At 66.9% G+C, this 22,432-nt stretch overlaps 2 protein-coding genes across 3 annotated transcripts in view; one reads left to right on the top strand and one right to left on the bottom strand.

Annotated features, from left to right (window-relative positions):
- Nucleotides 1–7,801, bottom strand: part of IL2RG (interleukin 2 receptor subunit gamma) — a 45,554-nt gene extending 37,753 nt beyond the window's left edge. The window contains exon 1 of the mRNA XM_075917654.2: nucleotides 7,561–7,801. Within this exon, the coding sequence (XP_075773769.2) occupies nucleotides 7,561–7,675 (115 nt within the window). The 5' untranslated portion in view covers nucleotides 7,676–7,801. The remainder of the gene's footprint in view (nucleotides 1–7,560) is intronic.
- Nucleotides 7,802–12,703: 4,902 nt separating this feature from the next.
- MED12 (mediator complex subunit 12) overlaps nucleotides 12,704–22,432 on the top strand; it is a 95,328-nt gene continuing 85,599 nt past the window's right edge. For both annotated transcript variants that reach the window (XM_089781764.1, XM_089781763.1), the window contains exons 1-5: nucleotides 12,704–12,862; nucleotides 18,067–18,171; nucleotides 18,758–18,949; nucleotides 19,771–19,930; nucleotides 22,045–22,220. In XM_089781764.1, coding sequence (XP_089637890.1) covers nucleotides 12,764–12,862; nucleotides 18,067–18,171; nucleotides 18,758–18,949; nucleotides 19,771–19,930; nucleotides 22,045–22,220 — 732 coding nt within the window. In that variant the 5' untranslated portion in view covers nucleotides 12,704–12,763. The remainder of the gene's footprint in view (nucleotides 12,863–18,066; nucleotides 18,172–18,757; nucleotides 18,950–19,770; nucleotides 19,931–22,044; nucleotides 22,221–22,432) is intronic.

Here is a 22,432-nt window from a genome sequence, read left to right as displayed (position 1 = left end):
TAAAGGGCAGCCGAAATGAGTCAGTGCCAGTATGAGAGCCGAAGTAGAGAGGCTCTGAAGGATTTGTGCTCGGGGAGAGGCATTGCCTTTAGGAAAAGGGCCTCTAAACTAGATCTGGTAGTGTTGTTATTAACCAGAGATGTGGATGAAAAGGAGCAGAAGCAAGCCAAGGAAGCTGCTGAAAGAAGGCGGAAGGCAGATGAAGAAATTGCTAAGAGAAAGCAGGAGATGGATCGGGAACTTGAGATGAGAAAAGCAGAACATGCAGAGAGAAGGGCAGAGCATGCAAAGAAGATGGCCCTAGCCAAGGAGGAACATGCTAGACTTGACCTCCAGCTTAAGAGACTAAAAGAACAAGAGAGACTGTATCCTCCTGAAGGTTCAATGTGTAACTCTGTGGGTGTGCGGTGTGCTTATGATATGGCAGACGTATTTTGCCCACCTGATGTGATGACCCAACCCCAAAGCATGTGTGAATGCAAACCTTTTATGTTACCTGTAGCTAGCAGGGAGGTTTGGGAAGGGGGTGCATGTGGGTATGGAAAGTTTCCTGGAGCTGGTCAGTCTCCCTGTAACCAAGGGGAAAGTGTCTCTATATGTGAGCCTGTGGCAGATAGCTGTGTGTCTGTGCAGGGGGGCAGTGAGCCTGGGGGTGAGGGCCCGTCTGACGCCTCAGAGGTGAGGCTGGAATCAGACCCAGGGCAGGAAGAGCCCAGAAGTCAGGGAAATGTTTCTCTGGGGCAGCCTGGAGTGGCTGGCCAGAGTGAAGTTTTAGTTGAGGAGTTGGTGGCTGGTGAGGTTTGTGGAATTGAACCTGCACAAGCTGAAATTGAGTTGTGTGAAGCACAGTGTGTGCAAGCTGGCAATTTGGCTGGTGGAAGTAGCAGTGGGGCAGTAAAGGAAGCTGTCCCAGTGGCTAGCTGTATGCCTGAGATTAGCCAGGGGTGTGGGGACAAGGGAGAAGCTGTCTCTGGTTGTCTGTCCGTGTGTGGGGAAGAGTTTCTTCCTATGTCTGAGGAAGGTGCCCCACAGCCTGTGAAGGCTGAGAGCAGTGTGGTTGTCCCAGAGTTGGGTCTGGATATGGCTAAGGCCCAGGAAGGGGGTGGCCCAAGGTTTGTGTCTGCTGGGGAGAGGGATGAGGTGACTCAGGTAGAGTCAGTCAGTGTTTTACCAGAACCCCAGAGATCAGACAGTGGTGACCCTGATATTGTGCCTGATGCTGCTGTGTTGCTGGCAGAGGGGGGAGCGACTCTGTGGGAGCAGGGAGACCCCTTAGCCCGGGCACAAGGAGAGAATGAGGGTGTGTTAACTCTGGTGCCTAATGATGGTGTGGACGTTTACAGCCATCTAGAGAGCCGCACAGGGAGTGAAGATGCCTCTGACCCTGTCTCTTGTGAGTCTGTCTATGTGCCTGAAAGGGGATTGTCTGTGAATCCACCTGAGGGGCCAGAGATAACTCAGGGAGTAAGGGAATTGCGGGAGGAGTTGGTTGTGGCTCAGCAGGGCAAGGCTACTGCAGAACCAGAGAAGGGTGAACTGCTGCTTAAGGAAGCTCAGAGAGAGGAGAGTCCTGGCAGTGCTTGTAGCAAGCAGTTTGCAGTAACTGAGAGAGGTGACAGGGCCTGGCTTGGAGAAGGCATTCAGGAGAAAGCTCTGCCTGTAAAAGGCAGCAGCTTGTTGTGTGAGGCACTTGTTGCAGTGCCTGAGGGACAGAATTTGTCCATTAACAGTGACTCCACTGACTTGGATATAGCCAAATCCAGTGTGGATGGTTGTGAAGTCTCGGAGGGACTGAGGGTTGTTCCAGATGAGGCAGGAACATCCAGAGAACTGGAGCAGGCTGCTAACCCAGTGACTGTGGGTGACCAGCTTGCTGGGAAGTCAGTGTGTGTGGGACAGGATTGTTCCCAGTTGAAGGAGGAGAGTGGGAACTTAGTGTCTCAGATTCAGGAGAAGGGCTGGGTAGGTAAGTATGCAGAGCAGAACAGCTGTGTGGTCACTCTCCCTAGGATGCAGGAGATGGCAATTAAGCTCCCATCTCTGGACACTGTGGACACTCATAATCAATCAGGGAAGTTGATATCTGGTTCCATGTGGAAACAGAGGTTGGGGGTGGACAGAGGAGAGACTTGCAGCTCACTCCTGTTACCCCACTGAGTGGGGGAAGGGGGAGAATTCCAGGGCCATTGTGAGCCAGGGAGTCACGCCCAGCCAGCCCTTTGTCTTGGTCTGGCCAGAGGTTTCAGGCCTGGAGCCCACAGGACAAGGGGGAGGGGCAGAAATTGCTTTGGCAAAGAAGATTTGCAGGTTGAACCTGAAGGGCCAAAACTGCAATGGTGTGGGGCCAGAGAAGGGGCCTGACGGGGAATGTCAATATACACCTGATATAGGATTGTTCTTGTTACTGATGTTAATTCTTGTAACCAATGTATTATTGTTGCAGAGAATTGTAACGGTATACAGTGTGCATGAGCTTATGAAAATACCATGTAATCTGTCTGGAGATGTACCAAACGACAGACGGTATGTAAGGGGACATTGTGATGTTGCTATTTCGTGGTTAACACTTGTAACTGGTCTTGGAACTTCTTACAGGACAAAAAGGGTTCCCGCCAGAAGGTCCTGTGTGAGAAGGGAAACTGAGGCACGCCGCCATTTTGTTTGGGGAGGCCTGTGATGCCCTCAGTGATGTTACTGGCATCACTTCCTGCATCAGTTTTGTGTTGGGGGTATCACGTGCCTGGATCTTGAGGGGAGCAGCCAGATCGCTGCTGCACCCCTAGGTGGGGGTGTTGGCCCCAAAAATGGTATAGAAGGGGGCCATGTGAGGTATTGAATAGAAGCTTATTATCTGCTAATCCTATGTACGCTGTTCTGGTGTTAGTAGAATGTCTGTGTGTGCAATTATTAGCATGTACTCGTATGGACACTGAAGATTTCCCTGCATGTGGTTAAGCATTGGGCAGGGCCGAGCCTGTGGAACAATGGCTCTCAATGGGCTATGGACACACCCAAAGAATGGGTGCTGTCACCTGAGAGGAGCCAGCAGGGAACATAGAGATTGGCCTCTGTCCAGGTGACCTGCTACATACTAGAAGAGGCCAGGAAGGAGGTATAAAGAGGCCATGTGGTCGATGCCATTTTTGTCTTCAGCTCAGCACTTCATCCCAGAGGCAGCACTGCAGGGATCGAAGAGCCCAGACGACCTGTGAACCCATCCTGATCGTAGGATGTGCAATAAGAACTTTTAAACCAGCAGCTGCAACATCTCTGCTAGAGCCTGCATCGAGAACTGGGAGATTCGGTGCATGTAACGTACTGTACTTTAATAACTTTACTCTCAGGCTTTTCTTTCTTGTGTTAATAAACCTTTAGTTGTTAGATGCGTGATTTGTGGGTAAGGTCTAAAGGATAAATTGACCAGGGATCTGTGGCTGGTTTCCTGGAACCGGACAGAACTTGTTCGGGGTAGGTGGGATTGGGTGCTAGGACCCCCCACCTGTGTATGAGGCCCGGGGCCATCTGGGGCATGGATATTGCTGGGGTGTCGGAGGGGTTTTGCTCGGGAGGCTTCAGGCAGGCAGCTGAAGCGCTCTGTGGGACTGGTTTGTGGCCTGTTTGGAGAGGTCACCAGTCTGGGGGCTGTAAGGAGCCCCGGATTTGAGCAATTCGCCCTGAGCAGGCGCCCTCAGCTGTGCCCAGACACGGCCCGGTCCGTCACAGGAGCCTAGGGTCGGCCGGGGGCTCCGGGCTCCCCACGGCGTGTCAAAGCGGCAGCGCTGTGTGGAGCCTCAGGGCTGGCCCCCGGCTCGCCGTGGCACGACCACTTTGAAGTAGCCCTCCTCGCCCACAGCTGCCTCTTTCTGACTAGCCCTGCGCATCGCTGACCTGCACTCACCCGGCCAGAACACGGATTCCGGCCTGAGGCGGCTGAGATCTCAGAGGTGCCAGGCAAAGGATCTCTCGCCCTTCTCGGCAGTTGGGGATGTTTCCTGTCTTGCTCCTCCTCTGTGGCGCTGCTGGGAAGCCTGCGGTGGGTTCTCCAGGCGTGCTCAGGGAATGATGGAACAGGAGCGACGGGTGACACCGGCAGAGTCCCGAGCACTCCATGCTAGTGATGAACAGCAGGGCTGGGAGAGAGCCTGGGCCCTGGGTGCCCGTCCAGGGAGGAGCCCCCTTTCTCCGGAGGTTCTCGCACTAGGGACACGAGGGCTGCCAGCCTCCTTGCTGACGTCAGAGCAGACGAACCCAGAGACGGGAGCTGATACACATCTGAACTGAGAGAGGCCCACGCTTCGGTGCAGATACTCACATCCTGCTGCTAAATGCCATGCAGAGGGAGGAACACGAGCAGCACTGGTAATGCATTGCCGGCAGGCAGCACTGCAGGAAAATGCTGCGTCCTTCGTTCCAGGTACACGTCACACGCCAGTGACTCCTTCCCTCGCCCGTGGCCCACAGCTGACTTCCAGGTCCCTCTCCGAAGACCGTGGATTTGAGCAGCCTCTGCCTCCTGCCCCCACTGTTGGAACAGGGCTGGCCCTAGGCGGTGCAGGGCCCAGGGCAACTCCGCCCACCACCACTCTACCTCCTGAGCAACGCGAGCCAGGGGCCCTGGTGCGGGCGGGAGCAGGGGTCCATGGGGTGTAACGCCGTGTCAGGGTTTGTCTTTAAACAGTGGCGAGGGGCAGGTCAAATAGTGCTCATGAGCATCAGGCCAAACACCTGTCGCCACCCCGTCTCCCCACTGGCATCCAGCATCGGCGCCTGCTTCGCCAGCGTGGTCCCCTGCAGGGGACACCCTCGCTCAGGGCAGACCAGGACCATTCTCTGCACGAAGGACAGTCCATCCCCCGGCACTCCAGGGACTGGAACCAAGCCCCAGCCAAAGCAACAACTGACAACTTGAGGGGTGTTGGGGAAATTCAGGGAGGGGGGTTCCTCACCCTAAGGGTGTCTGGGGAAATCCCAGGGAAGCAGCAATACTTCCCCAATTCCTGCAGCTAGTAGCAGTGGTGCTGCCAGGCTGCTGGGAGAACGCAAAAGAGAACAGATGTCACCTACAGCCCTATGGCCAGCCATTGGCCCGCAGCTGCCAACCTGACCGTACCACGTACCGCTCTGCACCCAGAAGTCATCCCCCAGCTGTCGCCCCGACAGGTCCCACGTATTGCCCTGCGGCCAGCCGCCACCCCGACAGGTCCCACGTACTGTCCTGAGACTATCCGCCACCCCGACAGGTCCCACGTACTGCCCTGCGGCCAGCCGCCACCCCGACAGGTCCCACGTACTGCCCTGCAGCCAGCCGCCACCCCGACAGGTCCCATGTACTGTCCTGAGACGATCCGCCACCCCGACAGGTCCCACGTACTGCCCTGCGGCCAGCCGCCACCCCGACAGGTCCCACGTACTGTCCTGAGACCAACCGTCACCCCGACAGGTCCCACGTACTGTCCTGAGACTATCCGCCACCCCGACCGGTCCCACGTACTGCCCTGTGGCCAGCCGCCACCCCGACAGGTCCCACGTACTGTCCTTTGACCAGCCACCATCCCGACAGGTCCCACGTACTGCCCTGCGGCCAGCCGCCACCCCGACAGGTCCCACGTACTGCCCTGCAGCCAGCCGCCACTCCGACAGGTCCCACGTACTGTCCTTTGACCAGCCACCATCCCGACAGGTCCCACGTACTGCCCTGCAGCCAGCCGCCACCCCGACAGGTCCCACGTACTGTCCTTTGACCAGCCACCATCCCGACAGGTCCCACGTACTGCCCTGCAGCCAGCCGCCACCCCGACAGGTCCCACGTACTGTCCTTTGACCAGCCACCACCCCGACAGGTCCCACGTACTGCCCTGCGGCCAGCCGCCACCCCGACAGGTCCCACGTACTGCCCTGCGGCCAGCCGCCACCCCGACAGGTCCCACCTACTGTCCTGAGACCAACCGTCACCCCGACAGGTCCCATGAACTGTCCTGAGACGATCCGCCACCCCGACAGGTCCCACGTACTGTCCTGAGACCAACCGTCACCCCGACAGGTCCCACGTATTGTCCTGAGACGATCCGCCACCCCGACAGGTCCCACGTACTGTCCTTTGACCAGCCACCATCCCGACAGGTCCCACGTACTGCCCTGCGGCCAGCCGCCACCCCGACAGGTCCCACGTACTGTCCTGAGACCAACCGTCACCCCGACAGGTCCCATGTGCTGTCCTGAGACTATCCGCCACCCCGACAGGTCCCACATACTGTCCTGAGACCAGCCGCCACCCCGACAGGTCCCACGTACTGCCCTGAGGCCAGCCGCCACCCCGACAGGTCCCACGTACTGTCCTGAGACCAACCGTCACCCCGACAGGTCCCACGTATTGTCCTGAGACGATCCGCCACCCCGACAGGTCCCACGTACTGCCCTGTGGCCAGCCGCCACTCCGACAGGTCCCACGTACTGTCCTGAGACCAACCGTGACCCCGACAGGTCCCACGTATTGTCCTGAGACTATCCACCACCCCGACAGGTCCCACATACTGTCCTGAGACCAGCCGCCACCCCGACAGGTCCCACATACTGCCCTGCGGCCAGCCGCCACCCCGACAGGTCCCACATACTGTCCTGAGACCAGCTGCCACCCCGACAGGTCCCACGTACTGTCCTGCAGCCAGTCGCCACCCCAACAGGTCCCATTTACTGTCCTGTGGCCAGCCGCCACCTTGACAGGTGCCATGTAATGCCCTGTGGCCAACCGTCACCCTGACATGTACTGCCCGGCAGCCAGCTGCCACCCCCAACAGGTACCACGTATTGTCCCGTGACCAGCCATCACCTTGACAGGTGCCACGTAATGCCCCGTGGCCAACCGCAACCCCGACACGTACTGCCCTGTGGCCAGCCCTCACCCCCATGGATACCACGGAGCATCCCTCCATGGATACCACCTCATGCCCCTGCAGACACATATCCTGACAGACACCATGCACTGCCCAATGGCTAGATGTCATCCCTCGAGCAACATCTTCACCCTTCATTGCTATTTCACTTGTGCCAAGGTATTTTCCAGCGCATCAGCACAACAAGGTACCCGGCAGCAGCATCCTCGGGCAACGGAGGAGTTACGGCTCAAGCCTCTTCCCTGCCCCTGCCCCCAGCCCTGGGACTAAGCGGGAGAAGTGAATTCAGCCTCCATGGATGATTCAGGCCTAACCCTTGAAACGAAGAACAAATGGGTCAGTTTGTGCCAACAGTGGGGCCCTGTGCCACAGAGAAAGCACCATGAGGAAGTGACCTGTTTTACAAATGCTTCCCAAAGGCCCCTCTGTGGTGTCCATGGGGGTGCTGGGTCAAGTCCTTCTAAGCTGGGATGGCTCTGAGCCCACAGGGCAAAGGCCTCCAGCCAATGCCGAACCTCCAGAGCCAGCATGGCCCCCCCTCGCCCCTCTCAGCATCATGCTGAGGTGCGCCTGCCTTGCCTGCTCCCCGACCCACAAAGCTGACCTGCAGGACACGGGGAATGAGGGATCGAGGGCTGCCAGGAGGCTGGGAGAGAAGCGTGAGCATTACCTTGTGGGCCCTGGGCGGCTGTGGCTCGCTGGCTGTGCCTGGACAGCAGCAGGAGCAGAGTCAGGAACATCCCAGCTTCCGTGGTGGCGGAGGGGAGAGTAAGAGAGGAATCCATGGGCCTGGGCTGCCACCTGTTCTCAGGGCCCCAGGGCCAGGCGGGCGGCGGAGCTGGCTGTGTCACAGCTCCTTGTGGCTTGAGCACTCGCTGTGAAAGGAGGATACCACGCAGCTTGCTCTCAGCTTCCGCACACATTGCTGCTTCCTGTGCTAGCCCTCAACCCCAGTTCTTGCAGGCGGGCCAATGCTAGGTCGCAGCAACCCTGGGGGCTAGGCACAGCATGTGCTTCCTTCTACAGCCAAGGGAAACTCCCTGTGAGCTGCAGCCCAGCCTGCGAACATCGCCTGGGCTGGGCTAGCTGTGACAGCGCGTTGGGGGTTCCCCGTCTCCTGCACCCCGAAATGGCACAAACAGACTGCACCAGCCAGTGCAATTGAGGGTGGTTTATTGCTCCTCCAGCACAGCGCAGCACAGATGTAATCTGGTCACAGTGCTGGGCTAGGATGCCTCAGGCCCCCTTGAGATGGGGAGACTGGGCCCCTAAACTCCAGCCCCTTCCCCTAGGCTCTCCTCCATGCCCTCCGACAGCCAGCCACCAACTCACTAACTTCCAGCCCTGCCCCCCAGCCAGGGCAGCATCCACCTTCCTTTGTTCCTCTCCTTGGGGGGTGTCTGGCCACTGGTTCAACAAGTTTGGCATCACCTCTGCCTAGTGAGGTTTTCCCTGCTGGGTCTTGCTCCAGACAGCAGGGGTCACCACAGCCCAGCAAGTACCCCCACTACGTCACACTAGCCAGGCCCCAGCACGGCAGGGCGTTCACACCGGGGGGCGGCCTGGGCAGCTTGGGGCACCCCAAACTGCTGCCCCTCTGACAGCAGGACTGGAAAGGCACCAGCTGCAGCATCCCCTCTCAGCAAGGGGGTGCTGGCATCACAGCCCTGACTATGGGGTCACAGTGGGCTGGGCCTGCGGGGCTCAGGCGTGATGGGGACCCTGGGGCTGGAGTTTGGGATGGAGCTCAAGGAGCCTTGGGGCCAGAGTCTGGGATGAAGGGGAGCTTGGCATGGAGACTGGGGTGTCCTGGTGCTGGAGCTCGAGGTGCCCCACGGCTGGAGCTGAAGCTGGAGCCCGGCGTGGAAAAGAAAAGAGGAGACTGAGGGGGATATGATAGAGGTCTATAAAATCATGAGTGGTGTGGAGAGGGTGAATAAAGAAAAGTTATTTATTAGTTCCCATAATAGAAGAACTAGAGGACACCAAATGAAATTAATGGGGAGCAGGTTTAAAACTAAGAAAAGAAAGTTCTTCTTCACACAGCGTGTAGTCAACCTGTGGAACTCCTTGCCAGAGGAGGCTGTGAAGGCTAGGACTATAATAGAGTTTAAAGAGAAGCTGGATAATTTCCTGGAGGTTACGTCCATAAAAGGCTATTCGCCAGGGGATAAAATGGTGTCCCTGGCCTGTTTGTCAGAGGCTGGAGAGGGACGGCAGGAGACAAATCGCTTGATCATTGTCTTCGGTCCACCCCCTCTGGGATGGGCAGGCAGGATACTGGGCTAGATGGACCTTTGGTCTGACCCAGCACGGCCGTTCTCATGTTCTGATGTGGAGCCTGGGGTGCCAGACCGAGCCTGCTCCAGGGTGCGCACGACGGGAATCCTCAGTGCTCGCGTTGCTGGGCGGGCAGGGGGCCAAGGCCTGGGGTGGCTGCCCAGGTGCTGGAGCCCCGGCAGGATGGGCCATCCGGGGGACGCTGGGAGCACCACACGGACTTTGGGCCGGAGCTGCCATCAGGACCCCTGCCCCCCAACTGCCCTTTGCCCCCTGCCCCCCCAACTGCCCCCTGCCCCCCAACTGCCCTTTCCCCCTGCCCCCCCAACTGCCCCCTGCCCCCCAACTGCCCTTTCCCCCTGCCCCCCCAACTGCCCCCTGCCCCCCAACTGCCCTTTCCCCCTGCCCCCCCAACTGCCCCCTGCCCCCCAACTGCCCTTTGCCCCCTGCCCCCCAACTGCCCTTTCCCCCTGCCCCCCCCAACTGCCCTTTGCCCCCTGCCCCCCCAACTGCCCCCTGCCCCCCAACTGCCCTTTGCCCCCTGCCCCCCCAACTGCCCCCTGCCCCCCAACTGCCCTTTCCCCCTGCCCACCCAACTGCCCCCTGTCCCCCAACTGCCCTTTGCCCCTGCCCCAACTGCCCCCTGCCCCCCAACTGCCCCCTGCCCCCCAACTGCCCTTTGCCCCTGCCCCCCCAACTGCCCCCTACCCCCGAACTGCACTTTGCCCCTGCCCCCCCAACTGCCCCCTGCCCCCCAACTGCCCCTGCCCCCTGCCCCCCCAACTGCCCCCTGCCCCCCAACTGCCCTTTGCCCCTGCCCCCACAACTGCCCCCTGCCCCCCAACTGCCCTTTGCCCCCTGCCCCCCAACTGCCCCCTATCCCCCAACTGCCCTTTGCCCCTGCCCCCCAACTGCCCCCTGCCCCCCAACTGCCCTTTGCCCCCTGCCCCCCAACTGCCCCCTGCCCCCCAACTGCCCTTTGCCCCTGCCCCCCCAACTGCCCCCTGCCCCCCAACTGCCCTTTGCCCCTGCCCCCCAACTGCCCCCTGCCCCCCAACTGCCCTTTGCCCCCTGCCCCCCAACTGCCCCCTGCCCCCCAACTGCCCTTTGCCCCTGCCCCCCAACTGCCCCCTGCCCCCCAACTGCCCTTTGCCCCCTGCCCAGAGGCTGCCTGGGGGGGTCTCCCGGGGGCAGTGGTAGAGGCGGGGGGGCGCTTCCCCCTCAGGCCCGGCTCAGGGCTGGGAACTGGCGCTGGGCCCCTCGGCCCTTTCCGTGCGCGCGGGGCGGGCTCGGGGATCCCCGGCAGCGCTCGGCAATTTCCGTGAGATCCGCGAGGGGCGGGGGGGCGGGCTCGGGGATCCCCGGCAGCGCTCGGCAATTTCCGTGAGAGCCGGGGCGGGAGGGGCGGGCTCGGGGATCCCCGGCAGCGCTCGGCAATTTCCGTGAGAGCCGGGAGGGGCGGGGGGGCGGGCTCGGGGATCCCCGGCAGCGCTCGGCAATTTCCGTGAGAGCCGGGAGAGGCGGGGGGCGGGCTCGGGTATCCCCGGCAGCACTCGGCAATTTCCGTGAGATCCGGGAGGGGCGGGGGGGCGGGCTCGGGGATCCCCGGCAGCGCTCGGCAATTTCCGTGAGATCCGGGAGGGGCGGGGGGCGGGCTCGGGGATCCCCGGCAGCGCTCGGCAATTTCCGTGAGAGCCAGGAGGGGCGGGGGGGCGGGCTCGGGGATCCCCGGCAGCGCTCGGCTAGTTCCGTGAGATCCGCGAGGGGCGGGGGGGCGGGCTCGGGGATCCCCGGCAGCGCTCGGCAATTTCCGTGAGAGCCGGGAGGGGCGGGGGGGCTGTCTCGGGGATCCCCGGCAGCGCTCGGCAATTTCCGTGAGAGCCTGGAGAGGCGGGGGGCGGGCTCGGGGATCCCCGGCAGCACTCGGCAATTTCCGTGAGAGCCGGGGGGGGGGGAGGGGCGAGCTCGGGGATCCCCGGCAGCGCTCGGCAATTTCCGTGAGAGCCGCGAGGGGCGGGGGGGCGGGCTCGGGGATCCCCGGCAGCGCTCGGCAATTTCCGTGAGAGCCGCGAGGGGCGGGGGGGCGGGCTCGGGGATCCCCGGCAGCGCTCGGCAATTTCCGTGAGAGCCGCGAGGGGCGGGGGGGCGGGCTCGGGGATCCCCGGCAGCGCTCGGCAATTTCCGTGAGAGCCGGGGGGGGGGGAGGGGCGAGCTCGGGGATCCCCGGCAGCGCTCGGCAATTTCCGTGAGAGCCGCGAGGGGCGGGGGGGCGGGCTCGGGGATCCCCGGCAGCGCTCGGCAATTTCCGTGAGAGCCGCGAGGGGCGGGGGGGCGGGCTCGGGGATCCCCGGCAGCGCTCGGCAATTTCCGTGAGAGCCGGGAGAGGCGGGGGGGGGGGGGCGGGCTCGGGGATCCCCGGCAGCGCTCGGCAATTTCCGTGAGAGCCGGGAGAGGCGGGGGGGGCGGGCTCGGGGATCCCCGGCAGCGCTCGGCAATTTCCGTGAGAGCCGCGAGGGGCGGGGGGCGGGCTCGGGGATCCCCGGCAGCGCTCGACAATTTCCGTGAGAGCCGGGAGAGGCGGGGGGGGCGGGCTCGGGGATCCCCGGCAGCGCTCGGCAATTTCCGTGAGATCCGGGAGGGGCGGGGGGCGGGCTCGGGGATCCCCGGCAGCGCTCGGCAATTTCCGTGAGAGCCGGGAGGGGCGGGGGGGGCGGGCTCGGGGATCCCCGGCAGCGCTCGGCAATTTCCGTGAGAGCCGCGAGGGGCGGGGGGGCGGGCTCGGGGATCCCCGGCAGCGCTCGGCAATTTCCGTGAGAGCCGCGAGGGGCGGGGGGGCGGGCTCGGGGATCCCCGGCAGCGCTCGGCAATTTCCGTGAGAGCCGCGAGGGGCGGGGGGGCGGGCTCGGGGATCCCCGGCAGCGCTCGGCAATTTCCGTGAGAGCCGGGGGGGGGGAGGGGCGAGCTCGGGGATCCCCGGCAGCGCTCGGCAATTTCCGTGAGAGCCGCGAGGGGCGGGGGGGCGGGCTCGGGGATCCCCGGCAGCGCTCGGCAATTTCCGTGAGAGCCGCGAGGGGCGGGGGGGCGGGCTCGGGGATCCCCGGCAGCGCTCGGCAATTTCCGTGAGAGCCGGGAGAGGCGGGGGGGGGGGGGGCGGGCTCGGGGATCCCCGGCAGCGCTCGGCAATTTCCGTGAGAGCCGGGAGAGGCGGGGGGGGCGGGCTCGGGGATCCCCGGCAGCGCTCGGCAATTTCCGTGAGAGCCGCGAGGGGCGGGGGGCGGGCTCGGGGATCCCCGGCAGCGCTCGACAATTTCCGTGAGAGCCGGGAGAGGCGGGGGGGGCGGGCTCGGGGATCCCCGGCAGCGCTCGGCAATTTCCGTGAGAGCCGGGAGGGGCGGGGGGGGCGGGCTCGGGGATCCCCGGCAGCGCTCGGCAATTTCCGTGAGAGCCGGGAGGGGCGGGGGGGGCGGGCTCGGGGATCCCCGGCAGCGCTCGGCAATTTCCGTGAGAGCCGGGGCGGGCTCGGCTGGCTCCGCCGTCCCTTGTTGTGCCCGGCGGCTCCCCCGGCTGCCGGCCCCGCCGCCCCTCCCCCCGCCATGGCGGCCTTCGGGATCCTGAGCTACGAGCACCGGCCCCTCAAGCGCCCGCGCCTCGGCCCGCCCGACGTCTACCCGCAGGACCCCAAGCAGAAGGAGGTGGGGCCGGCGCGAGCCCATCGCCGGGGGGGGGAGCCCAAAGCCGGGGGGGCTGTCGGGGGGGGAGCCCTGTCGCTGGGGGGCTGTCGCGGGGGGGGGAGCCCTGTCGCTGGGGGGCTGTCGGGGGGGAGCCCTGTCGCTGGGGGGCTGTCGGGGGGGGGAGCCCTGTCGCTGGGGGGCTGTCGGGGGGGAGCCCTGTCGCTGGGGGGCTGTCGGGGGGGGGGAGCCCTGTCGCTGGGGGGCTGTCGGGGGGGAGCCCTGTCGCTGGGGGGGGGAGCCCTGTCGCTGGGGGGGGGAGCCCCGTCGCTGGGGGGCTGTCGGGGGGGAGCCCTGTCGCTGGGGGACTGTCGGGGGGGAGCCCTGTCGCTGGGGGGGCTGTCGGGGGGGGAGCCCTGTCTCTGGGGGGGCTGTCGGGGGGGGAGCCCATCGCCGGGGGGGCTGTTCGGGGGGGGAGCCCTGTCGCTGGGGGGCTGTCGCGGGGGGGTGAGCCCTGTCGCTGGGGGGCTGTCCGAGGGGGGAGCCCTGTCGCTGGGGGACTGTCGGGGGGGGGGAGCCCTGTCGCTGGGGGGGCTGTCGGGGGGGGGAGCCCTGTCGCTGGGGGGCTGTCGCGGGGGGGTGAGCCCTGTCGCTGGGGGGCTGTCCGAGGGGGGGAGCCCTGTCGCTGGGGGACTGTCGGGGGGGAGCCCTGTCGCTGGGGGGCTGTCCGAGGGGGGGAGCCCTGTCGCTGGGGGACTGTCGGGGGGGAGCCCTGTCGCTGGGGGGGGGAGCCCCGTCGCTGGGGAGCTGTCGCGGGGGGGGAGCCCTGTCGCTGGGGAGCTGTCGCGTGGGGGAGCCCTGTCGCTGGGGGGCTGTCGCGGGGGGATGAGCCCTGTCGCTGAGGGGCTGTCCGAGGGGGGGGAGCCCCGTCGCTGGGGGGTTGTCGGGGGGGGGGCCCATTCGCTGGGGGGCTGTCTGGGGGAGGGGAGCCCTGTCGCTGGGGGGCTGTCGCGGGGGGGTGAGCCCTGTCGCTGGGGGATTGTCGGGGGGGAGGGGAGTCCATCGCTGGGGGGCTGTCGCGGGGGGGTGAGCCCCGTCGCTGGAGGGCTGTCCGAGGGGGGGGAGCCCCGTCGCTGGGGGGCAGTTGGGGGGGAGCCCCATTGCTGGGCGGGTTGAGGAGTGAGCCCTGTTGCTGGGGGGCTGTCCCAGGGGGTGGGGGCTGAGCCCTTTTGCTGGGGGTTTGGGGAGTGAGCCCCGTTGCTGGCGGGAGCGGCCCCAGAGGGGTCAAAGGCTGAGTTCCGGTGCCTAAGCTCCGTGCAGGCGGTTGCCCGGGGGCCCTGCGGGAGGCCGGCGGGGGAGGCTGGGCGGTTGCCCGGGGCCCTGCGGGAGGCTGGCGGGGGAGGCTGGGCGGTTGCCCGGGGGCCCGCGGGAGGCTGGCGGGTGAGGCTGGGCGGTTGCCCGGGGGCCCTGCGGGAGGCCGGCGAGGGAGGCTGGGCGGTTGCCCGGGGGCCCTGCGGGAGGCCGGCGGGTGAGGCTGGGCGGTTGCCCGGGGCCCGCAGGAGGCCGGCGGGGGAGGCTGGGCGGTTGCCCGGGGGCCCTGCGGGAGGCCGGCGGGTGAGGCTGGGCGGTTGCCCGGGGCCCGCGGGAGGCCGGCGGGGGAGGCTGGGCGGTTGCCCGGGGCCCTGCGGGAGGCTGGCGGGGGAGGCTGGGCGGTTGCCCGGGGGCCCGCGGGAGGCTGGCGGGTGAGGCTGGGCGGTTGCCCGGGGGCCCTGCGGGAGGCCGGCGGAGGAGGCTGGGCGGTTGCCCGGGGGCCCTGCGGGAGGCTGGCGGGTGAGGCTGGGCGGTTGCCTGGGGGCCCTGCGGGAGGCCGGCGGGTGAGGCTGGGCGGTTGCCCGGGGGCCCGCGGGAGCCTGGCGGGTGAGGATGGGCGGTTGCCCGGGGCCCGCGGGAGGCTGGCGGGTGAGGCTGGGCGGTTGCCCGGGAGGCCGGCGGGTGAGGCTGGGCGGTTGCCCGGGGCCCGCGGGAGGCCGGCGGGGGAGGCTGGGCGGTTGCCCGGGGCCCGCGGGAGGCCGGCGGGGGAGGCTGGGCGGTTGCCCGGGGGCCCGCGGGAGGCCGGCGGGTGAGGCTGGGCGGTTGCCCGGGGGCCCTGCGGGAGGCTGGCGGGTGAGGCTGGGCGGTTGCCCGGGGGCCCTGCGGGAGGCTGGCGGGTGAGGCTGGGCGGTTGCCTGGGGGCCCTGCGGGAGGCCGGCGGGTGAGGCTGGGCGGTTGCCCGGGGCCCGCGGGAGGCCGGTGGGGGAGGCTGGGTGGTTGCCCGGGGCCCGCGGGAGGCTGGCGGGTGAGGCTGGGCGGTTGCCCGGGGGCCCTGCGGGAGGCTGGCGGGTGAGGCTGGGCGGTTGCCCGGGGGCCCTGCGGGAGGCCAGCGGGGGAGGCTGGGCGGTTGCCCGGGGCCCGCGGGAGGCTGGCGGGGGAGGCTGGGCGGTTGCCCGGGGCCCGCGGAAGGCTGGCGGGTGAGGCTGGGCGGTTGCCTGGGGGCCCTGCGGGAGGCCGGTGGGGGAGGCTGGGCGGTTGCCCGGGGCGCCGCGGGAGGCTGGCGGGTGAGGCTGGGCGGTTGCCCGGGGGCTCGCGGGAGGCCGGCGGGGGAGGCTGGGCGGTTGCCCGGGGCCCGCTGGAGGCCGGCGGGGGAGGCTGGGCGGTTGCCCGGGGCCCGCGGGAGGCCGGCGGGTGAGGCTGGGCGGTTGCCCGGGGGCCCGCGGGAGGCCGGCGGGGGAGGCTGGGCGGTTGCCCGGGGCCCGCTGGAGGCCGGCGGGGGAGGCTGGGCGGTTGCCCGGGGCCCGCGGGAGGCCGGCGGGTGAGGCTGGGCGGTTGCCCGGGGGCCCTGCGGGAGGCCGGCGAGGGAGGCTGGGCGGTTGCCCGGGGGCCCTGCGGGAGGCCGGCGGGTGAGGCTGGGCGGTTGCCCGGGGCCCGCAGGAGGCCGGCGGGGGAGGCTGGGCGGTTGCCCGGGGGCCCTGCGGGAGGCCGGCGGGTGAGGCTGGGCGGTTGCCCGGGGCCCGCGGGAGGCCGGCGGGGGAGGCTGGGCGGTTGCCCGGGGCCCTGCGGGAGGCTGGCGGGGGAGGCTGGGCGGTTGCCCGGGGGCCCGCGGGAGGCTGGCGGGTGAGGCTGGGCGGTTGCCCGGGGGCCCTGCGGGAGGCCGGCGGGGGAGGCTGGGCGGTTGCCCGGGGGCCCTGCGGGAGGCTGGCGGGTGAGGCTGGGCGGTTGCCTGGGGGCCCTGCGGGAGGCCGGCGGGTGAGGCTGGGCGGTTGCCCGGGGGCCCGCGGGAGGCTGGCGGGTGAGGATGGGCGGTTGCCCGGGGCCCGCGGGAGGCTGGCGGGTGAGGCTGGGCGGTTGCCCGGGAGGCCGGCGGGTGAGGCTGGGCGGTTGCCCGGGGCCCGCGGGAGGCCGGCGGGGGAGGCTGGGCGGTTGCCCGGGGCCCGCGGGAGGCCGGCGGGGGAGGCTGGGCGGTTGCCCGGGGGCCCGCGGGAGGCCGGCGGGTGAGGCTGGGCGGTTGCCCGGGGGCCCTGCGGGAGGCTGGCGGGTGAGGCTGGGCGGTTGCCCGGGGGCCCTGCGGGAGGCTGGCGGGTGAGGCTGGGCGGTTGCCTGGGGGCCCTGCGGGAGGCCGGCGGGTGAGGCTGGGCGGTTGCCCGGGGCCCGCGGGAGGCCGGTGGGGGAGGCTGGGTGGTTGCCCGGGGCCCGCGGGAGGCTGGCGGGTGAGGCTGGGCGGTTGCCCGGGGGCCCTGCGGGAGGCTGGCGGGTGAGGCTGGGCGGTTGCCCGGGGGCCCTGCGGGAGGCCAGCGGGGGAGGCTGGGCGGTTGCCCGGGGCCCGCGGGAGGCTGGCGGGGGAGGCTGGGCGGTTGCCCGGGGCCCGCGGAAGGCTGGCGGGTGAGGCTGGGCGGTTGCCTGGGGGCCCTGCGGGAGGCCGGTGGGGGAGGCTGGGCGGTTGCCCGGGGCGCCGCGGGAGGCTGGCGGGTGAGGCTGGGCGGTTGCCCGGGGGCCCGCGGGAGGCCGGCGGGGGAGGCTGGGCGGTTGCCCGGGGCCCTGCGAGAGGCCGGCGGGTGAGGCTGGGCGGTTGCCCGGGGCCCGCGGGAGGCCGGCGGGTGAGGCTGGGCGGTTGCCCGGGGCCCGCGGGAGGCCGGCGGGGGAGGCTGGGCGGTTGCCCGGGGCCCTGCGAGAGGCTGGCGGGTGAGGCTGGGCGGTTGCCCGGGGGCCCGCGAGAGGCTGGCGGGTGAGGCTGGGCGGTTGCCCGGGGGCCCGCGAGAGGCCGGCGGGGGAGGCTGGGCGGTTGCCCGGGGGCCCGCGAGAGGCTGGCGGGTGAGGCTGGGCGGTTGCCCGGGGCCCGCTGGAGGCCGGCGGGGGAGGCTGGGCGGTTGCCCGGGGCCCGCGGGAGGCCGGCGGGTGAGGCTGGGCGGTTGCCCGGGGGCCCGCGAGAGGCCGGCGGGTGAGGCTGGGCGGTTGCCCGGGGGCCCTGCGGGAGGCCGGCGGGGGAGGCTGGGCGGTTGCCCGGGGGCCCGCGGGAGGCCGGCGGGGGAGGCTGGGCGGTTGCCCGGGGGCCCGCGGGAGGCCGGCGGGTGAGGCTGGGCGGTTGCCCGGGGCCCGCGGGAGGCCGGCGGGGGAGGCTGGGCGGTTGCCCGGGGCCCTGCGGGAGGCTGGCGGGGGAGGCTGGGCGGTTGCCCGGGGGCCCGCGAGAGGCCGGCGGGTGAGGCTGGGCGGTTGCCCGGGGGCCCTGTGGGAGGCCGGCGGGGGAGGCTGGGCGGTTGCCCGGGGGCCCGCGGGAGGCCGGTGGGGGAGGCTGGGCGGTTGCCCGGGGGCCCGCGGGAGGCTGGCGGGGGAGGCTGGGCGGTTGCCCGGGGGCCCGCGGGAGGCCGGCGGGGGAGGCTGGGCGGTTGCCCGGGGCCCGCGGGAGGCCGGCGGGTGACGCTGGGCGGTTGCCCGGGGCCCGCGGGAGACCGGCGGGGGAGGCTGGGCGGTTGCCCGGGGGCCCGCGGGAGGCCGGCGGGGGAGGCTGGGCGGTTGCCCGGGGCCCGCGGGAGGCCGGCGGGTGACGCTGGGCGGTTGCCCGGGGCCCGCGGGAGACCGGCGGGGGAGGCTGGGCGGTTGCCCGGGGCCCGCGGGAGGCCGGCGGGGGAGGCTGGGCGGTTGTCTGCCCTCCCTCGGTGGTGGCTGCCTTGCAGAGCCGGGTCCCCTCTCTCGCGCAGGACGAGCTCACCGCTCTGAACGTGAAGCAGGGTTTTAACAATCAGCCGGCAGTCTCGGGGGACGAACATGGCACGGCCAAAAACGTCAACTTCAATCCAGCCAAGGTGAGTTCCCAGCGGGAGGCCTGGTCCTGAATGGCGGGATTGCTCCAGGGGCTGTGGGCTAGGGGTGCAGGGTGCCCGAGGCCGTGCTCTAGGAGCGTCTCTCCCCCTCGTGGCGGTGGGCCCCGTGTTCCCAGCTTGGGGGCAGACGAAGCTGCCCAGCTGCTGAGCCAAGGTGTAGGTGTCTGGACGCCCCCGCTCCCAGATCTCCGGGGCCCACACGGGAGCTGCGTGTCCAGGTTAGAAGCTGAGTGTTGGCTTGCTGCAGGACCACTGGGGGTGGATAGCTTTGGCCTGGTGTCCAGTGCAGTGCGCCTCGGGCCTCCCTCCTCAGGCGGAAGGGCAGACAGGAAGTGCCAGGAAGGAGAGACGCCCAGGCTGTAGTGTTCAGTGAGGGGGCTCCCCCGGGCCGGCTGCCGATGCTCTTCTTGTTGCTTGCAGCAAAGGGAGCCATTGGCTGGGGGGGGGGTGAAAGTTACTGCTAAGGAGACTCTTGGGATAACAGCAAATGTCTGTCAGTCAGGGTGAAGCCAGGCCTCTCCCGGAGACTGGCCCGTGGGTAGAGGCTTCCCACCTCTGTCTCTTTCAGATCAGCTCCAATTTTAGCAGCATTATCGCAGAGAAGCTGCGCTGCAACACGCTGCCGGACACGGGAAGACGGAAACCTCAGGTGAACCAGAAGGATAACTTCTGGCTGGTGACCGCGCGCTCGCAGAGTGCCATAAACAACTGGTTCACAGATCTGTCTGGGACCAAGCCCCTCACCCACCTGGCCAAGAAGGTATGTTGCAGGGCAGGCTGCCAGAAGGGGCAGATCAGGCCCTCTCTGAGCTCTCCCGGGGCTGAGGAGTGCACTGGAGGGTTGCCAGACTGGTAACGGTTCCCCGTGTGTGTCCAGGTCTCAGCGTGGGCTGCCTGTGTCCCCAGCTTCCCAACCACTCACACAAGGCTAAACTTTGTGTCTTGGCTTGTGGAGCTTGAATGTTTCCTTTCAGTCTTGACTGCTTCCCTCTCCCGGCTGCCTGCTCCACTGAGGGGAGACCATGCTGCTGCGTGTTTCCAAGGGTTGTCTAGCTCTGCCCTCCTGTGTGACTTCGCACACTCCTGCGGCTGTGGCAGCCTTCTCCTAGGGAAGGGCTCTGTGCATTGGCCTAGTGTGAGCAGTTCGCGTCTGTGCTCCAGCAGCTAGGCCTTGGTACTGGTGTAGCAGAACTGGGCTAGGAATTCTCCCGGGGTAGGATGGGGAAAGAAGGCTCTGTCTTCTGGAGGGGGGGTTCTGTGAGCAGGGGGCTGGCACAGCTTGGCAGTGGGAAGTTCAGTGCCTACTGTAGCAGCTGAGCATATTATGGAGAAGTTAGTTTCCCAGGCCAGTGTTCACAGGCTGTCGGTGTGACCTGTCGCTTTGTCCCTTGCACGCGTCTCAGCGTCGTCCCTCTCTGCAGTTTCCTGCTGCATTTCCCGGGGTGTTGCACTGCTGCCCAGGGCCATGGTCCTGTGTGGTAAGCGTCCCGACAGACTGGCGCAGGTGTGAGAGTGGATGTTACTCTGGGGCGTGTCCTTTCTGGGTTCTCAGACGCTAGCTCTTCTCTTCTGCTCCTCGAGGTGCCCATCTTCAGTAAGAAGGAGGAGGTCTTTGGTTATTTGGCAAAATACACTGTCCCAGTGATGAGAGCAGCCTGGCTGATCAAAATGACTTGTGCCTACTATGCCGCCATCACAGAAACCAAGGTGAAAAAACGGCACGTCATCGATCCCTTTATCGGTAAGTGCCCGGGTAGAGCCGTGGCCCTCTGCCTGCCAGGCCTGCCGCTGGGCTTGCACCTCCTCCCTGGCATAGCACTTGAGCCTCCTTGAACTGGGACGCCTGCATGGCTCGAAGTGGGAGCCCAGAGCCTTGTGGGCCAGATCGAGGCAGGGGCAGGGGCAGGAGGAAGCATCTCAGCTCCTCCCACCTGGGGAACTCCAGGAAGTGCTTGTCTGCAGGCTTTTCCCCGCTGCTCCCATTGGCCACAATTCATGGCCAATGGGCGCGGCGGAGGGCGGTGCCTGGGAGCAGTGCGGGGGAGGTGCGGGGCACCGAGTTAGTGCCCCATCCCAACCCCTCACGCGCAGGCCCTTCACCTGCATCCCGCACACACCCCCTCCCTGACCTCTCAAACCCACCCCATGCTACTCCTGCCCCTGCCCTCTCATAGCCCCCTCCTCCCCCGGAAGAGTGTAACTGGAGAGCAGGGAGGGTTCTCTTCCGGCGCGCCGTACCCGTACAGTGCTCTAGGATAGCTTGTACGCACAGAAGCTTTAGTCAGAGATGCTGTTTGTCCCTCGTCCCATAGTCCGGCGTCGCCTAGTTCCCCAGCTTGCTGCATTGAGCAGGGCTGAGCGTAGTTGTTAAGGATGGCAGAGCCCTGTCTGGGAGGGCATAGGCCCAGCTGTCAGAGACCCAAGGGGGGTGAGGCGACATGAACGAGAGCTCTCTCTGGCTCCAAAGCTTGTCTCTCTGGGCGCGGTAACGGCGTTCCCTCCCCTGCCTCCTCTTTCTAACAAGAGGGGCAGCGCAGGGTTGTTCCTGCTGGATCGCGCCCGCTGCTGTTGTCCTCCTGGTGACGCCCCAGGACCACAGACAAACGTGGCTGGCCGAGCGTGACCTGTTCCCTGTCACTAGGCACCCTCGGGCCTCCTCCGCCCACCTGCGTGTTCCTTCCGTTCTCCCCTCGGTGCTTATGCTGGGAACACGTTTGCAGACTCTCACGCCCGCCCTTAGGCGTGTCTTAGCCGAGCTAGACAGGAGCGTGTGAGGAGAAATAGCCCTGCACTTACAAGCTGCCTTCCCCTCGGCTTGCTATTCCCTGCATGGCTCTAGCCTTGCTGGCCTGTGGAGCCAGGTTCTGGCCTCTGTGGCATCCCAGCACCCTTGCAGTTGGCCAGCGCTGGGAAAAGGTGCGTCTGGCGGAGCGCTGCTGCCCAGCGCGTGCCGTGTGGCAGGACGCGGGGCGGCCGGTCGGGGCGTTTGTGTACAGCGCTTTGCTTTGCTTTGATCTCAGCCCCGCCAGGAGTGTTTTATTCCCTACTCTCATGCGCCTTGTCCTAGGCTTTGTCATCGGGAGCCTCCCAGAGGCACCTAAATATTTGGCAGTTCATAGAAGGGAATGTGGGCTTTAGTGTAGCTGGGCCGTCCGTGAGTCGTTGCTCCGAGAAGCAACACCAAGTCCGTGAGCAGGCATCTGAAACTGGCTGGGAGCCATTGAGAGACCTGGGAATGTCCCTAGCATGCTGCTGTCCTCATCTCTCCGATCCGTCGTGGGGATGCTACGTCAGGCTGTCCTGCCCCGTCCCCTCCTAGTCCTGCTCTTGCTGGCTCTTCCACAAACGCTTTTAAGGAATCTTGTGTGCTAAAAGCCTGTTTTAAAACGCAATTGAGAATTCCTGCCCCTTGGTCTCCAACTTCCCCTGCAACCCACAGGCCTCTTTCCTGGAGGTTTTTCCTCCAGCCCAAGAACTCTTTGGCTCCTCCTTCCTCTGGCTGGATCAGCCTTCTCCCCGCAGGACCAACAGACTTGCCCGGCCCCTGGGCAATGGGGGCGGGGAGGGCTGGTGCCGCAGGGACAGGGCTGAAGGGTTGGGGCAGGGCAGTCAGCCCTTAGCATCGTTTGGAGCACACCATGCTGGCCTCCTGCCCCTAGCCAGCCCTGAGAGCTGTCTGCATGGCACCGGGCTGCACTCCAGTGGCAATGGAAAAGGGCCACGGCTCACAGGGATGTCAGCGGCCGGAGTCCTGGGCCCTTTGGAATCACTGGGTCCCAGGGCAGCCGCCTCTTTTCCTCCCCCCCGTCGGCAGGCCCGCTCTCCAGTGCCCCTTCTTGCTTGTCTTGGTTCCAGAGTGGACACAGATCATCACCAAGTACCTGTCAGAGCAGCTGCAGAAGATTTCCGAGTTCTATAGGCAGCTCTCCGGGCAGGGCTGTGGCTCGCCGGCTGGGCCGATGCCACAGGAGGTGGAGCATGCTTTGAAACAGTGGGACTACAATGAGAAACTGGCCATGTTCATGTTCCAGGTGAGCTGCTGGCTGAGCGGGGTACTCGAGGCTCAGAGCAATGTGTGGTTGCAGAATGTCGTCTGCCCTGGAGCCCTGTGGGGCCAGCAGAGAGAGAAGGGTAGAATAACTCCAGAACGCGTCTTTGGGTTTTCCACAACGGGGCCTGCGCCCCAAAACGGCAGATGAAATTCAGTGCTGATAACCGCAAAGGACCGTGTGCTGGGCAGCGT

This window comes from Pelodiscus sinensis, chromosome 13, assembly GCF_052426305.1.
Source record: "Pelodiscus sinensis isolate ZL-2025 chromosome 13, ASM5242630v1, whole genome shotgun sequence".
NCBI classification, from domain to species: Eukaryota; Metazoa; Chordata; order Testudines; family Trionychidae; genus Pelodiscus; species Pelodiscus sinensis.
This window is presented reverse-complemented; position numbering and strand designations above follow the sequence as displayed.